Source organism: Pelophylax lessonae (genome assembly GCF_965119305.1).
Source record: "Pelophylax lessonae genome assembly, chromosome: 5".
NCBI classification, from domain to species: domain Eukaryota; kingdom Metazoa; phylum Chordata; class Amphibia; order Anura; family Ranidae; genus Pelophylax; species Pelophylax lessonae.
The window spans coordinates 562,073,511-562,091,452 of record NC_138772.1 but is presented as its reverse complement, the minus strand read 5'-3'; the positions used below and the strand labels follow the sequence as shown (position 1 = coordinate 562,091,452).

Here is a 17,942-nt window from a genome sequence, read left to right as displayed (position 1 = left end):
ATTTCCAAGATCACTTTCAGGATCACTCCCAGGATAACTCCCAAGATCACTCCCAGGATCACAGCCAGAATCACTCCCAGGATCACTTTTAAGATCACTTTTAAGATCACTCCCAGGATAACTCCCAAGATCACTTATAAGATCACTCCCAGGATCACTTCCACGATCACTCCCAGAATCACCCTCAGGATCACTTCCAAGATCACTCCCAGGATCACTTCCAAGATCACTAACAGGATCATTTCCAAAATCACTCCCAGAATCATTTCCATGATCACTTCCAAGATCAACCCCAAGGATCACTCCCAGGATTACTACCAAGATCACTCCCAAGAATCACAGCCATAATCACCTTGAAGTTCACTCTGAGGATCAACCCCAGAATTAATTACCCTCAGGTTCACTCGGAGGCTCACTTCCAAAATCATCCCCAGAATCGCTCCCAAGATCACTTCCAAGATTATTTCCAAAATCACTCTGAGGATCACTCCCAGAATAACTCACTGAATCATTTCGAGGATCACTCCCAGAATAACCCACATAATCACTCCGAGGATCACACCCAGAATAACCCGCAGAATCACTCCGAGGATCACTCCCAGAATAACCCACAGAATCACTCCGAGGATCACTCCCAGAATAACCCACTGAATCATTTTGAGGATCACTCCCAGAATAACCCACAGAATCACTCCGAGGATCACACCCAGAATAACCTGCAGAATCACTCCGAGGATCACTCCCAGAATAACCCACTGAATCATTTTGAGGATCACTCCCAGAATAACCCACATAATCACTCCGAGGATCACACCCAGAATAACCTGCAGAATCACTCCGAGGATCACTCCCAGAATAACCCACATAGTCACTCCGAGGATCACTCCCAGAATAACCTGCAGAATCACTCCGAGGATCACTCCCAGAATAACCCACTGAATCATTTTGAGGATCACTCCCAGAATAACCCACAGAATCACTCCGAGGATCACACCCAGAATAACCTGCAGAATCACTCCGAGGATCACTCCCAGAATAACCCACTGAATCATTTTGAGGATCACTCCCAGAATAACCCACATAATCACTCCGAGGATCACACCCAGAATAACCTGCAGAATCACTCCGAGGATCACTCCCAGAATAACCCACATAGTCACTCCGAGGATCACTCCCAGAATAACCTGCAGAATCACTCCGAGGATCACTCCCAGAATAACCCACAGAATCACTCCGAGGATCACTCCCAGAATAACCAGCAGAATCACTCCAAGGATCACTCCCAGAATAACCCGAAGAATCACACTGAGGATCACTCCCAGAATAACCCGTAGAATCACTCCCACATTAACCCGCAGAATCATTCCTGGTTATGGGGGCTTGTGGAACCCAGATTGCTTTAGGGAGGTTGGGAGACTACTTGTCCAGCTTCCACGCCCCCTCTAATGAGTAAGTCACCCTGTGTCTATTAGGGGCACAGGGTGGCCAAGAACCCCAGTCGGGTCTGCACTAATCAGACTCGCTATACAACCACACCGGACTCAGCCTTTCGTGTTACCCCGGTTATCCTGGGTTCTCTATGTGTGGTTTGTGTTGGGGGAGGGGCTCTTTCACTTGGGACAATAATATTTCTGAACAATGTCCCTCAGGAAATATAGGAAGATATATTGAAGATTGCTAGAATATTGCAAAAGTGCTTCAGACTCTTGCTAGTGGGGTGTTGGTTTGTTATTGTTGAATACCTGCATTCCATTGTTCTATTGTTCCTGTCTGCCTTGAGTAAGCTTATTATGGGATGTGTATGTTTGTGTGGATTGACTAAGGGGGAGGGGTTGTCCCTGAAGTGTTCATCTCCATGTGCTTTGTGTTTGAATAAACAGTTTGATTCTGGTTTCACTCCAAAACTTGTACTGTCGAGTTCTTGGGGTAACTATAGCGGATCCCGTATTCCAGAGCTTAGGAAGCAGGTTACTGGCAGAGATACCCAGTTGCGGTGTCCGGATTCCGTCACATTGGTGGCAGCGGTGGGATGCTTCCTGCAGTCTGGGACATCCAAACCTCCACCGGGATCCAAGATCGGGATGGCAGACTTTGGTCGCTACAACGGAGATATGAACCTGGCATCAGAGTTTGAGGAGGTGCTGCGGATCGCCCTTTCTGTATACCCCAGGACGGTGTCTGCGGATCAATACCTGGAGCTCAGGCAGCAGATTTGGGTGGGGCTCTGGATTGGAGTCCTCCAGCTTGCTGTTATATAGCAAGGCAAGTGCTTTCCAACCCCAGGGGAACGGGCCAGTGATCAATGGAAGTTGCGGATGGCATTCCTGGAAGAACGGCCCCAGGAGCATTGGGTATCCGAGTTGGACAGGCTGGTCCAGCAGGAGATAGAGCTGGACAATCAGTATTGGGCTCTGCAATGGCACGCAGAGCAGAAATATTTAGGAGAGACATCAGAATGCTCTCCGGAGGGATATGACTTTGGTGGCCCTGGATTGCTGTGGGAGAGCCTTTCAGATGTCTTTGGGGATGAAGGGGAACCTACCCTTGAGGACCTGCGAGAATACAGAGAGGCTATGCTCCGTCTCACAGGGGTCTCAGAGCTTGAACCTGATCTAGAACACTTGCTAAGGAAAGAACAGCATCTGGAAAGGGCATACAAGGAACTTCTAGAACACGTTTAGCAGCTTCCCTATGAGTCGGCAGTGGAAACTCCGGAGATTGCTGTTCCCAAAGCTGAAGTGCTGACAACAGGGCAGAGCTCTGCTAGCCTCTGCCCAGCACCAGTAACATCTTCTGGATTCCACAGAAAGGAGATGGTGAATTTCAATCCCCAGATACCACCAGAGACTGGGGATTTAATAGACTTTTCTGTTGAGGAGGAACAACCCGGTGAGCCTCCTGCAGAAGAGCTGACTTCAGAGCATGGCGCTGTGGACCCCTACATACAACAATCGGGGGCCCTGAAGTATTTGTGCAAGGCCACTGATGTTTCACTTTATTGCCCAGTGGAACGGCTGGCAGCTGGGCAGAACACTACTGGCCTCTGCCCACAACAGTCAACTCTGCAGGAGCTCCAGGGTGAGAATGCAATTGGCACCTCACAACTGCAGCTTGAGCTGATATCAGTGGATGGGACTGCGGTATTCACTGACCGCAATCCAGCAGAAGAGCTGGCAACAAGGCAGAGTGCTGCTGGCCTCTGCCCCCAACTAATAGAAGATGGATTTCCTTTGGTTTCCACTAACACAACCCCAGAAAAAGGTCTGGCATTGGGACAGGAGGATGTCAGCCTTGTTGTACAATCACTGGGGGATTTTCATAGAGAAAAAGGGTATGAGACTACTGTCTCAACCTGGATACCCCAGGGATGCTGGGTAGTCGGCCCAGATCCCCAACAGCATGATGGAGTGAGCCCAGCCACCCTGTCTTCTCTCCAGCAGCTAAATGGACTCCAGGGAGAAGGACCAGTCCACACTTCTCCACAGCAGGGGTTGTGTTCTACGAGAGAGGCAGAGGTTGGCTGGGTGAGTAACGATCTGTTCCAGACAATTTGTTTGGGGTACTGTGTGGGTGCAGACATTGGGGGACTGGAACTGCGGACTAACTTCGAAAGTCAACCCGTTTACGGTCTCCTTCTGTGTAAGGCTCCATGCACACGGGACGTTAGAAAAAACGTGCTGCAAAGCTAGTTCTGACGCCGGGAAAAAGCAGCTGTTAAACGTGCTTTCAGTAGCTTTTTCCATTTGCGTTATTGCACGTTTGGCCACGTTGCTTTTAGCAGCGTTTTTTCTGGCTCCATTCAAAATCAATGGTTCCCTATGGGAGCCTATTGATTTGAATGGAAGTTGCACCGCAAGTCGGAACAGGATGATCCGACTTGCGGCGCGACTTGCGCTGTGAGAATCTGAAGGGGGAACTCCACGCCAAAAATGGGGAAAAAACGGCGTGGGGGTCCCCCCCAGGTTCCAAACCAGGCCCTTCGGGTCCGGCATGGAATTTGAGGGTAGCCCCACGCTGAAAAAACGGCGTGGGGTCCCCCCCAAAATCCATACCAGACCCTTATCCGAGCATACAGCCCGGTAGGGCAGGAAGGGGGAGGGGACGAGCGAGCGACCCCACCCCCCCCCGGACCATACCAGGCCACATGCCCTCAACACTGAACCCCTACCCATTCACCCCATAAAAGGCAGTGTGTGTAAATAACAACAGGAGACGTTTTGGAAAGTATATTAAAAATCTTCATCTGGTCTTCTCCCTCTCCGGTCTTCTGCTCTTTTGCTGTCCGTGCTTCTGCTATCCAATCTTCTGCTCTTTTGCCTCCTCTGGTCTTCTTCTTCCTCTTCCTCCGGTCCTCCTCCGACGATGTCTCCGGTGATTATGCCGGTCTCCGGTCTCTGCAGCTTGTTATATAGCCATTGTGGGCTTGGCCCCGTCCCCTTATGTCACAGATAACGTCATCTGTGGCATAAGGGGCAGGGCCTCCCGTGACGTCACTGGGAGGCCACGCCCACAATGGCTATATAACAAGCTGCAGAGACCGGCATAATCACCGGAGACATCGTCGGAGGAGGACCGGAGGAAGAAGCAGACGAAGACCAGAGGAGGCAAAAGAGCAGAAGATTGGACAGCAGAAGCGCGGACAGCAAAAGAGCTGAAGACCAGAAGACCGGAGAGGGAGAAGACCAGATGAAGATTTTTAATAAACTTTCCAAAACGTCTCCTGTCGTTATTTACACACACTGCCTTTTATGGGGTGAATGGGTAGGGGTACAGTGTACCCCTACCCATTCACATAGGGAGGGGGTCCGGGATCTGGGGGGCCCCCTTGTTAAAGGGGGCTTCCAGATTCCGATGAGCCCCCTGCCCGCAGACCCCCACAACCACCGGCCAGGGTTGTGGGGAAGAGGCCCTTGTCCTCATCAACATGGGGGCAAGGTGCTTTGAGGTGGGGGGTGCAGAGCTCCCCCTGCCCCAAAGCACCAACACCCCCCCATGTTGAGGGCATGTGGCCTGGTATGGTCCAGGGGGGGGGGGGGGGGTTCGCTCGCTCGTCCCCTCCCCCTTCCTGCCCTACCGTGCTGCATGCTCGGATAAGGGTCTGGATTTTGGGGGGGACCCCACGCCGTTTTTTCGGCGTGGGGCTACCCTCAAATTCCATGCCGGACCGAAGGGCCTGGTTTTGAACCTGGGGGGGGACCCCCACGCCGTTTTTTTTTCTCCCATTTTTGGCGTGGAGTTCCGCCTTAAGATTCTCACAGCGCAAGTCGCGCCGCAAGTCGGATCATCCTGATCCGACTTGCGGTGCGACTTCCATTCAAATCAATAGGCTCCCATAGGGAACCATTGATTTTGAATGGAGGCAGAAAAAACGTATAACGTGGCTGAACGTATGTTCATCACGTTGGGTCATGTTCGGCCGCGTTTCTGCGTTTGAAACACCGGGAAACACACGTTCGAACGCAAATAATTGCGTTCCAAAAAACGTCCCTGAACTCAACTGCCTGCAAATGACTGTAAACGACCCGGAGTACATGGACAGATAAGATAAAATGTAGATGGGTTCAGGGGCTTCTAAAAAAAACGCCCAACTGCTCCTAAACGGCCATTTACAACGTCCCGTGTACATGGAGCCTTAGTCTCCTGCCGAAAGGGGAGATATGTGACGTGAGTCACTTTGGTTGGGGGGCTTGTGGAACCCCAGTTGCTTTAGAGAGGTTGGGAGACTCCTTGTCCAGCTTCCCCGGCCCCTCTTATGTGTAAGTCACCCTGTGTCTATTAGGGGCACAGGGTGACCAAGAACCCCAGTCGGGTCTGCACTAATCAGACTCGCTGTACAACCACACCAAACTCAGCCTTTCGTGTTACCCCGGTTATCCTGGGTTCTCTATGTGTGGTTTGTGTTGGGGGAGGGTCTCTTTCACTTGGGACAATAATATTTCTGAACAGTGTCCCTCAGGAAATATATGAAGATATATTGAAGATTGCTAGAATATTGCAAAAGTGCTTCAGACTCTTGCTAGTGGGGTGGGGGTTTGTTATTGTTGAATACCTGCATTCCATTGTTCTATTGTTCCTGTCTGCCTTGAGTAAGCTTATTATGGGATGTGTATGTTTGTGTGGATTGACTAAGGGGGAGGGGTTATCAGAGTGTATATCTGTGTGCTTTGTGTTTGAATAAACAGTTTGATTCTGGCTTCACTCCAAAACTTGTACTGTCGAGTTCTTGGGGTAACTATAGCCGGAATCACGGATCCAGTGTTCCAGAGCTTAGGAAGCAGGTTACTGGCGGAGATACCCAGTCGCGGTGTCCGGATTCCGTTACAATTCCGAGGATCACTCCCAGAATAACCCACAGAATCCCTCCGAGGATCACTCCCAGAATAACCCGCAGAATCCCTCCAAGGATCACTCCCAGAATAACCCACAGAATCCCTCCAAGGATCACTCCCAGAATAACCCGCAGAATCACTCCGAAGATTACCCCCAGAATAACCCACAGAATCACTCCGAGGATCACTCCCAGAATAACCGGCAGAATCACTCCGAGGATCACTCCCAGAATAACTCACAGAATCACTCCGAGGATCACTCCCAGAATAACCGGCAGAATCACTCCGAGGATCACTCCCAGAATAACTCACAGAATCACTCCGAGGATCACTCCCAGAATAACCCACAGAATCACTCCGAGGATCACTCCCAGATTAACCCGCAGAATCCCTCAAAGGATCACTCCCAGAATAACCCGCAGAATCACTCCGAAGATTACCCCCAGAATAACCCACAGAATCACTCCGAGGATCACTCCCAGAATAACCCACAGAATCACTCCGAGGATCACTCCCAGAATAACCCGCAGAATCACTCCGAGGATCACTCCCAGAATAACCGGCAGAATCACTCTGAGGATCACTCCCAGAATAACCGGCAGAATCACTCTGAGGATCACTCCCAGAATAACCGGCAGAATCACTCCGAAGATTACCCCCAAAATAACCCACAGAATCACTCCGAGGATCACTCCCAGAATAACCGGCAGAATCACTCCGAGGATCACTCCCAGAATAACCCACAAAATCACTCCCAGAATAACCCGCAGAATCATTTCCTGAATAACCCGCAGAATCACTCCGAAGATTACCCCCAGAATAACCCACAGAATCACTCAGAGGATCACTCCCAGAATCATTCCGAGGATCACTCCCAGGATCAGAGCACTCGGTCTCTATCTGGGGAAGAAGCCGATCAAACAATCTGAGCTCAAATCCGTCACTGCACTCTGCTATCACCCAGGGCAGGGGGCGCCAAACTTTCACCCTACGCTGTGCAACATTCACCCTACGCTGTACAAAATTCACCCTACAATCTCCAACATTAACCCTACGCTGTACAACATTCACCCTACACTGTGCAACATTCACCCAAAACTGTACAACATTCACCCCACCCTATGCAACATTCACCCTACGCTGTAGAACATTCAACCCACGCTGTGCAACATTCACCCCACCCTGTGCAACATTCACCCTACGCTGTGCAACATTCACCCCACACTGTACAACATTCACCCCACACTGTACAACATTCACCCCACACTGTACAACATTCACCCCACACTGTACAACATTCACCCCAGGCTGTGCAAAACATTCACCCTACGCTGTGCAACATTCACCCTATGCCGTGCAACATTCACCCTATGCTGTGCAACATTCACTCCACCCTGTGCAACATTCACCCTACGCTGTAGAACATTCACCCTATGATGTACATTATTCACCCTACACTGTGCAAAATTCACCCTACACTGTCCCCCCCAACACATCAGAGGTCCTCCCGCATCACATCAGAGGTCCTCCCACCACATCAGAGGTCCTCCCCCATCACATCAGAGGTCCCCCCATCACATCAGAGGTCCTCCCCCATCACATCAGAGGTCCCCCCATCACATCAGAGGTCCCCCCATCACATCAGAGGTCCTCCCCCATCACATCAGAGGTCCTCCAATCACATCAGAGGTCCTCCCATCACATCAGAGGTCCTCCCATCACATCAGAGGTCCTCCCCCATCACATCAGAGGTCCTCCCATCACATCAGAGGTCCTCCCCCATCACATCAGAGGTCCTCCAATCACATCAGAGGTCCTCCCATCACATCAAAGGTCCTCCCCCATCACATCAGAGGTCCTCCCCCATCACATCAGAGGTCCTCCCCCATCACATCAGAGGTCCTCCCCCATCACATCAGAGGTCCTCCCCCATCACATCAGAGGTCCTCCCCCATCACATCAGAGGTCCTCCCATCACATCAGAGGTCCTCCCATCACATCAGAGGTCCTCCCCCATCACATCAGAGGTCCTCCCCATCACATCAGAGGTCCTCCCCCATCACATCAGAGGTCCTCCCCCATCACATCAGAGGTCCTCCCATCACATCAGAGGTCCTCCCCCATCACATCAGAGGTCCTCCCATCACATCAGAGGTCCTCCCCCATCACATCAGAGGTCCTCCCCCATCACATCAGAGGTCCTCCCATCACATCAGAGGTCCTCCCCATCACATCAGAGGTCCTCCCCCATCACATCAGAGGTCCTCCCCCATCACATCAGAGATCCTCCCATCACATCAGAGGTCCTCCCATCACATCAGAGGTCCTCCCCCATCACAACAGAGGTCCTCCCATCACATCAGAGGTCCTCCCCATCACATCACAGGTCCTCCCCCATCACATCAGAGGTCCTCCCCCATCACATCAGAGATCCTCCCATCACATCAGAGGTCCTCCCATCACATCAGAGGTCCTCCCCCATCACATCAGAGGTCCTCCCATCACATCAGAGGTCCTCCCCCATCACATCAGAGGTCCTCCCCCATCACATCAGAGGTCCCCCCATCACATCAGAGGTCCTCCCCCATCACATCAGAGGTCCTCCCATCACATCAGAGGTCCTCCCCCATCACATCAGAGGTCCTCCCATCACATCAGAGGTCCTCCCATCACATCAGAGGTCCTCCCCCATCACATCAGAGGTCCTCCCATCACATCAGAGGTCCTCCCCCATCACATCAGAGGTCCTCCCCCATCACATCAGAGGTCCTCCCCCATCACATCAGAGGTCCTCCCATCACATCAGAGGTCCTCCCCCATCACATCAGAGGTCCTCCCCCATCACATCAGAGGTCCTCCCCCATCACATCAGAGGTCCTCCCATCACATCAGAGGTCCTCCCATCACATCAGAGGTCCTCCCATCACATCAGAGGTCCTCCCCCATCACATCAGAGGTCCTCCCCCATCACATCAGAGGTCCTCCCCCATCACATCAGAGGTCCTCCCCCATCACATCAGAGGTCCTCCCATCACATCAGAGGTCCTCCCATCACATCAGAGGTTCTCCCCCATCACATCAGAGGTCCTCCCCCATCACATCAGAGGTCCTCCCATCACATCAGAGGTCCCCCCATCACATCAGAGGTCCTCCCCCATCACATCAGAGGTCCTCCCATCACATCAGAGGTCCTCCCCCATCACATCAGAGGTCCTCCCCCATCACATCAGAGGTCCTCCCCCATCACATCAGAGGTCCTCCCCCATCACATCAGAGGTCCTCCCCCATCACATCAGAGATCCTCCCATCACATCAGAGGTCCTCCCATCACATCAGAGGTCCTCCCCCATCACATCAGAGGTCCTCCCCCATCACATCAGAGGTCCTCCCATCACATCAGAGGTCCTCCCATCACATCAGAGGTCCTCCCCCATCACATCAGAGGTCCTCCCATCACATCAGAGGTCCTCCCATCACATCAGAGGTCCTCCCCCATCACATCAGAGGTCCTCCCCATCACATCAGAGGTCCTCCCCCATCACATCAGAGGTCCTCCCCCATCACATCAGAGGTCCTCCCATCACATCAGAGGTCCTCCCCCATCACATCAGAGGTCCTCCCATCACATCAGAGGTCCTCCCCCATCACATCAGAGGTCCTACCCCATCACATCAGAGGTCCTCCCATCACATCAGAGGTCCTCCCCATCACATCAGAGGTCCTCCCCCATCACATCAGAGGTCCTCCCCCATCACATCAGAGATCCTCCCATCACATCAGAGGTCCTCCCATCACATCAGAGGTCCTCCCCCATCACAACAGAGGTCCTCCCATCACATCAGAGGTCCTCCCCATCACATCACAGGTCCTCCCCCATCACATCAGAGGTCCTCCCCCATCACATCAGAGATCCTCCCATCACATCAGAGGTCCTCCCATCACATCAGAGGTCCTCCCCCATCACATCAGAGGTCCTCCCATCACATCAGAGGTCCTCCCCCATCACATCAGAGGTCCTCCCCCATCACATCAGAGGTCCCCCCATCACATCAGAGGTCCTCCCCCATCACATCAGAGGTCCTCCCATCACATCAGAGGTCCTCCCCCATCACATCAGAGGTCCTCCCATCACATCAGAGGTCCTCCCATCACATCAGAGGTCCTCCCCCATCACATCAGAGGTCCTCCCATCACATCAGAGGTCCTCCCCCATCACATCAGAGGTCCTCCCCCATCACATCAGAGGTCCTCCCCCATCACATCAGAGGTCCTCCCATCACATCAGAGGTCCTCCCCCATCACATCAGAGGTCCTCCCCCATCACATCAGAGGTCCTCCCCCATCACATCAGAGGTCCTCCCATCACATCAGAGGTCCTCCCATCACATCAGAGGTCCTCCCATCACATCAGAGGTCCTCCCCCATCACATCAGAGGTCCTCCCCCATCACATCAGAGGTCCTCCCCCATCACATCAGAGGTCCTCCCCCATCACATCAGAGGTCCTCCCATCACATCAGAGGTCCTCCCATCACATCAGAGGTCCTCCCCCATCACATCAGAGGTCCTCCCATCACATCAGAGGTCCTCCCATCACATCAGAGGTCCTCCCCCATCACATCAGAGGTCCTCCCATCACATCAGAGGTCCTCCCCCATCACATCAGAGGTCCTCCCCCATCACATCAGAGGTCCTCCCCCATCACATCAGAGGTCCTCCCCCATCACATCAGAGGTCCTCCCCCATCACATCAGAGGTCCTCCCATCACATCAGAGGTCCTCCCCCATCACATCAGAGGTCCTCCCCCATCACATCAGAGGTCCTCCCCCATCACATCGGAGGTCCTCCCATCACATCAGAGGTCCTCCCATCACATCAGAGGTCCTCCCCCATCACATCAGAGGTCCTCCCCCATCACATCAGAGGTCCTCCCCCATCACATCAGAGGTCCTCCCCCATCACATCAGAGGTCCTCCCCCATCACATCAGAGGTCCTCCCATCACATCAGAGGTCCTCCCATCACATCAGAGGTTCTCCCCCATCACATCAGAGGTCCTCCCCCATCACATCAGAGGTCCTCCCATCACATCAGAGGTCCTCCCCCATCACATCAGAGGTCCTCCCATCACATCAGAGGTCCTCCCATCACATCAGAGGTCCTCCCATCACATCAGAGGTCCTCCCATCACATCAGAGGTCCTCCCATCACATCAGAGGTACTCCCCCATCACATCAGAGGTCCTCCCCCATCACATCAGAGGTCCTCCCATCACATCAGAGGTCCTCCCATCACATCAGAGGTACTCCCATCACATCAGAGGTCCTCCCCCATCACATCAGAGGTCCTCCCCCATCACATCAGAGGTCCTCCCATCACATCAGAGGTCCTCCCCCATCACATCAGAGGTCCTCCCATCACATCAGAGGTCCTCCCCCATCACATCAGAGGTCCTCCCATCACAGACAGGTCTGGCCCCAGGCTGTAGATTTTTGGCCTCCCCATGATAAGAATAAAGATCAGTGAAAAAATAAAAAAACTGAAAGCAAAAAAAAAAAAAAAAAAAGAAAAGAAAAAACAAAACATTTCCTGGAATAATCAGAAATATAAATATATCCAAGAGTCTCACCCCTCGTCCTGCAGACACCTCCATCCCCAACCAATGAGAGGAGCCACCGCCTGAAAGAAAGAACCAATCATCATCAGGAACACCCCTCCCATCCCCCACCCCTTCACATAACACTCTGGGGTCCCCCCTCTCTCTATAGAACACTCTGGGGTCCCCCTCTCTCCATAGAACACTCTGGGGTCCCCTCTCTCTATAGAACACTCTGGGGTCCCCCTCTCTCTATAGAACACTCTGGGGCCCCCTCTCTCTCTATAGAACACTCTGGGGTCCCCCTCTCTCTATAGAACACTCTGGGGTCCCCCCTCTCTCTATAGAACACTCTGGGGTCCCCCCTCTCTCTATAGAACACTCTGGGGTCCCCCTCTCTCTATAGAACACTCTGGGGCCCCCTCTCTCTCTCTATAGAACACTCTGGGGTCCCCCTCTCTCTATAGAACACTCTGGGGTCCCCTCTCTCTCTATAGAACACTCTGGGGTCCCCCCTCTCTCTATAGAACACTCTGGGGTCCCCCCTCTCTCTATAGAACACTCTGGGGTCCCCCCTCTCTCTATAGAACACTCTGGGGTCCCCCACTCTCTATAGAACACTCTGGGGCCCCCTCTCTCTCTATAGAACACTCTGGGGTCCCCCCTCTCTCTCTATAGAACACTCTGGGGTCCCCCTCTCTCTATAGAACACTCTGGGGCCCCCTCTCTCTATAGAACACTCTGGGGTCCTCTCTCTCTCTCTATAGAACACTCTGGGGTCCCCCCTCTCTCCATAGAACACTCTGGGGTCCCCCCTCTCTCTATAGAACACTCTGGGGCCCCCTCTCTCTCTATAGAACACTCTGGGGTCCTCTCTCTCTCTATAGAACACTCTGGGGTCCCCTCTCTCTCTCTATAGAACACTCTGGGGTCCCCTCTCTCTCTCTATAGAACACTCTGGGGTCCCCCCTCTCTCCATAGAACACTCTGGGGTCCCCCCTCTCTCTATAGAACACTCTGGGGTCCCCTCTCTCTATAGAACACTCTGGGGTCCCCCCTCTCTCTATAGAACAGTCTGGGGTCCCCCCTCTCTCTCTATAGAACACTCTGGTGTCCCCCTCTCTCTCTATAGAACACTCTGGGGTCCCCCCTCTCTCTATAGAACACTCTGGGGCCCCCTCTCTCTATAGAACACTCTGGGGTCCCCCCTCTCTCTATAGAACACTCTGGGGTCCCCCTCTCTCTCTATAGAACACTCTGGGGTCCCCCTCTCTCTCTATAGAACACTCTGGGGCCCCCTCTCTCTATAGAACACTCTGGGGTCCCCCCTCTCTCTATAGAACAGTCTGGGGTCCCCCCTCTCTCTCTATAGAACACTCTGGTGTCCCCCTCTCTCTCTATAGAACACTCTGGGGTCCCCCCTCTCTCTATAGAACACTCTGGGGCCCCCTCTCTCTATAGAACACTCTGGGGTCCCCCCTCTCTCTATAGAACACTCTGGGGTCCCCCTCTCTCTCTATAGAACACTCTGGGGTCCCCCTCTCTCTCTATAGAACACTCTGGGGTCCCCTCTCTCTCTCTATAGAACACTCTGGGGCCCCCTCTCTCTATAGAACACTCTGGGGTCCTCTCTCTCTCTCTATAGAACACTCTGGGGTCCCCCCTCTCTCCATAGAACACTCTGGGGTCCCCCCTCTCTCTATAGAACACTCTGGGGCCCCCTCTCTCTATAGAACACTCTGGGGTCCTCTCTCTCTCTATAGAACACTCTGGGGTCCCCTCTCTCTCTCTATAGAACACTCTGGGGTCCCCTCTCTCTCTCTATAGAACACTCTGGGGTCCCCCCTCTCTCCATAGAACACTCTGGGGTCCCCCCTCTCTCTATAGAACACTCTGGGGTCCCCTCTCTCTATAGAACACTCTGGGTCCCCTTCTCTCTATAGAACACTCTGGGGCCCCCTCTCTCTATAGAACACTCTGGGGTCCCCCCTCTCTCTATAGAACAGTCTGGGGTCCCCCCTCTCTCTCTATAGAACACTCTGGTGTCCCCCTCTCTCTCTATAGAACACTCTGGTGTCCCCCTCTCTCTCTATAGAACACTCTGGGGTCCCCTCTCTCTCTATAGAACACTCTGGGGTCCTCTCTCTCTCTATAGAACACTCTGGGGCCCCCTCTCTCTATAGAACACTCTGGGGTCCCCCCTCTCTCTATAGAACACTCTGGGGTCCCCTCTCTCTCTCTATAGAACACTCTGGGGTCCCCCCTCTCTCTATAGAACACTCTGGGGTCCCCTTCTCTCTATAGAACACTCTGGGGTCCCCTTCTCTCTATAGAACACTCTGGGGTCCCCTCTCTCTCTCTATAGAACACTCTGGGGTCCCCCCTCTCTCTATAGAACACTCTGGGGTCCCCCCTCTCTCTATAGAACACTCTGGGGTCCGCCCTCTCTCTATAGAACACTCTGGGGTCCCCCCTCTCTCTCTCTAGAACACTCTGGGGTCCCCCTCTCTCTATAGAACACTCTGGGGTCCCCCCTCTCTCTATAGAACACTCTGGGGTCCCCCCTCTCTCTATAGAACACTCTGGGGTCCCCCCTCTCTCTATAGAACACTCTGGGGTCCCCTCTCTCTCTATAGAACACTCTGGGGTCCCCCCTCTCTCTATAGAACACTCTGGGGTCCCCCTCTCTCTCTATAGAACACTCTGGGGTCCCCCCTCTCTCTATAGAACACTCTGGGGTCCCCCTCTCTCTCTATAGAACACTCTGGGGTCCCCCCTCTCTCTATAGAACACTCTGGGGTCCCCCTCTCTCTCTATAGAACACTCTGGGGTCCCCTCTCTCTCTATAGAACACTCTGGGGTCCCCCTCTCTCTCTATAGAACACTCTGGGGTCCCCCCTCTCTCTATAGAACACTCTGGGGTCCCCTCTCTCTCTATAGAACACTCTGGGGTCCCCTCTCTCTATAGAACACTCTGGGGTCCCCTCTCTCTATAGAACACTCTGGGATCCTCTCTCTCTATAGAACACTCTGGGATCCTCTCTCTCTATAGAACACTCTGGGGTCCCCCCTCTCTCTATAGAACACTCTGGGGTCCCCCTCTCTCTATAGAACACTCTGGGGTCCCCCCTCTCTCTATAGAACACTCTGGGGTCCCCTCTCTCTCTATAGAACACTCTGGGGTCCCTCTCTCTCTATAGAACACTCTAGGGTCCCCTCTCTCTCTATAGAACACTCTGGGGTCCCCCCTCTCTCTATAGAACACTCTGGGGTCCCCTCTCTCTCTATGGAACACTCTGGGGTCCCCTCTCTCTCTATAGAACACTCTGGGGTCCCCTCTCTCTATAGAACACTCTGGGGTCCCCCTCTCTCTATAGAACACTCTGGGGTCCCCTCTCTCTATAGAACACTCTGGGGTCCCCCCTCTCTCTCTCTAGAACACTCTGGGGTCCCCCTCTCTCTATAGAACACTCTGGGGTCCCCTCTCTCTATAGAACACTCTGGGGTCCCCCCTCTCTCTATAGAACACTCTGGGGTCCTCTCTCTTTATAGAACACTCTGGGGTCCCCCCTCTCTCTCTAGAACACTCTGGGGTCCCCCTCTCTCTCTATAGAACACTCTGGGGTCCCCCCTCTCTCTATAGAACATTCTGGGGTCCCCCTCTCTCTCTATAGAACACTCTGGGGTCCCCCCTCTCTCTATAGAACACTCTGGGGTCCCCCTCTCTCTATAGAACACTCTGGGGTTCCCCTCTCTCTCTATAGAACACTCTGGGGTCCCCCCTCTCTCTATAGAACACTCTGGGGTCCTCTCTCTCTATAGAACACTCTGGGGTCCCCCCTCTCTCTATAGAACACTCTGGGGTCCCCCTCTCTCTATAGAACACTCTGGGGTTCCCCTCTCTCTCTATAGAACACTCTGGGGTCCCCCCTCTCTCTATAGAACACTCTGGGGTCCTCTCTCTCTATAGAACACTCTGGGGTCCCCCCTCTCTCTATAGAACACTCCGGGGTCCCCCTCTCTCTATAGAACACTCTGGGGTTCCCCTCTCTCTCTATAGAACACTCTGGGGTCCCCCCTCTCTCTATAGAACACTCTGGGGTCCTCTCTCTATAGAACACTCTGGGGTCCCCCCTCTCTCTCTATAGAACACTCTGGGGTCCCCCCTCTCTCTCTATAGAAAACTCTGTGGTCCCCCTCTCTCTCTATAGAACACTCTGGGGTCCCCTCTCTCTATAGAACACTCTGGGGTCCCCCCTCTCTCTATAGAACACTCTGGGGTCCCCTCTCTCTATAGAACACTCTGGGGTCCCCTCTCTCTATAGAACACTCTGGGGTTCCCCTCTCTCTCTATAGAACACTCTGGGGTCCCCCCTCTCTCTATAGAACACTCTGGGGTCCCCTCTCTCTATAGAACACTCTGGGGTCCCCCCTCTCTCTCTATAGAACACTCTGGGGTCCCCCTCTCTCTCTATAGAAAACTCTGTGGTCCCCCTCTCTCTCTATAGAACACTCTGGGGTCCCCTCTCTCTATAGAACACTCTGGGGTCCCCCCTCTCTCTATAGAACACTCTGGGGTCCCCTCTCTCTATAGAACACTCTGGGGTCCCCTCTCTCTATAGAACACTCTGGGGTCCCCCTCTCTCTCTATAGAACACTCTGGGGTCCCCCTCTCTCTCTATAGAACACTCTGGGGTCCCCCTCTCTCTATAGAACACTCTGGGGTCCCCCCTCTCTATAGAACACTCTGGGGTACCCCTCTCTCTATAGAACACTCTGGGGTCCCCCCTCTCTATAGAACACTCTGGGGTCCCCCCTCTCTCTATAGAACACTCTGGGGTCCCCCTCTCTCTATAGAACACTCTGGGGTCCCCCTCTCTCTATGGAACACTCTGGGGTCCCCTCTCTCTCTATAGAACACTCTGGGGTCCCCTCTCTCTATAGAACACTCTGGGGTCCCCCCTCTCTCTATAGAACACTCTGGGGTCCCCCTCTCTCTCTCTAGAACACTCTGGGGTCCCCCTCTCTCTATAGAACACTCTGGGGTCCCCTCTCTCTCTATAGAACACTCTGGGGTCCCTCTCTCTCTATAGAACACTCTGGGGTCCCCCTCTCTCTATAGAACACTCTGGGGTCCCCTCTCTCTATAGAACACTCTGGGGTCCCCCCTCTCTCTATAGAACACTCTGGGGTCCCCCTCTCTCTCTATAGAACACTCTGGGGTCCCCCTCTCTCTATAGAACATTCTGGGGTCCCCCTCTCTCTCTATAGAACACTCTGGGGTCCCCCCTCTCTCTATAGAACACTCTGGGGTCCCCTCTCTCTATAGAACACTCTGGGGTCCCCCCTCTCTCTATAGAACACTCTGGGGTCCCCCCTCTCTCTATAGAAACACTCTGGGGCCCCCCTCTCTCTATAGAACACTCTGGGGTCCCCCTCTCTCTCTATAGAACACTCTGGGGTCCCCCTCTCTCTCTATAGAACACTCTGGGGTCCCCCTCTCCTCTATAGAACACTCTGGGGTCCCCCCTCTCTCTATAGAACACTCTGGGGTCCCCCTCTCTCTATAGAACACTCTGGGGTCCCCCTCTCTCTCTATAGAACACTCTGGGGTCCCCCCTCTCTCTATAGAACACTCTGGGGTCCCCCTCTCTCTATAGAACACTCTGGGGTCCCCCTCTCTCTATAGAACACTCTGGGGTCCCCCTCTCTCTATAGAACACTCTGGGGTCCCCCCTCTCTCTATAGAACACTCTGGGGTCCCCTCTCTCTATAGAACACTCTGGGGTCCCCTCTCTCTATAGAACACTCTGGGGTCCCCCTCTCTCTATAGAACACTCTGGGGTCCCCCCTCTCTCTCTATAGAACACTCTGGGGTCCCCTCTCTCTCTATAGAACACTCTGGGGTCCCCTCTCTCTCTATAGAACACTCTGGGGTCCCCCTCTCTCTATAGAACACTCTGGGGTCCCCCTCTCTCTATAGAACACTCTGGGGTCCCCCTCTCTCTATAGAACACT

The 17,942-nt window shown here is 53.3% G+C and overlaps 1 protein-coding gene across 1 annotated transcript in view; it reads right to left on the bottom strand.

The window, feature by feature from the left end:
* LOC309556705 (uncharacterized protein) overlaps positions 1 to 12,088 on the bottom strand; it is a 53,219-nt gene extending 41,131 nt beyond the window's left edge. The window contains exon 1 of the mRNA XM_082259171.1: positions 11,958 to 12,088. Coding sequence (XP_082115297.1) covers positions 11,958 to 11,981 — 24 coding nt within the window. The 5' untranslated portion in view covers positions 11,982 to 12,088. The remainder of the gene's footprint in view (positions 1 to 11,957) is intronic.
* Positions 12,089 to 17,942: the final 5,854 nt, after the last annotated feature.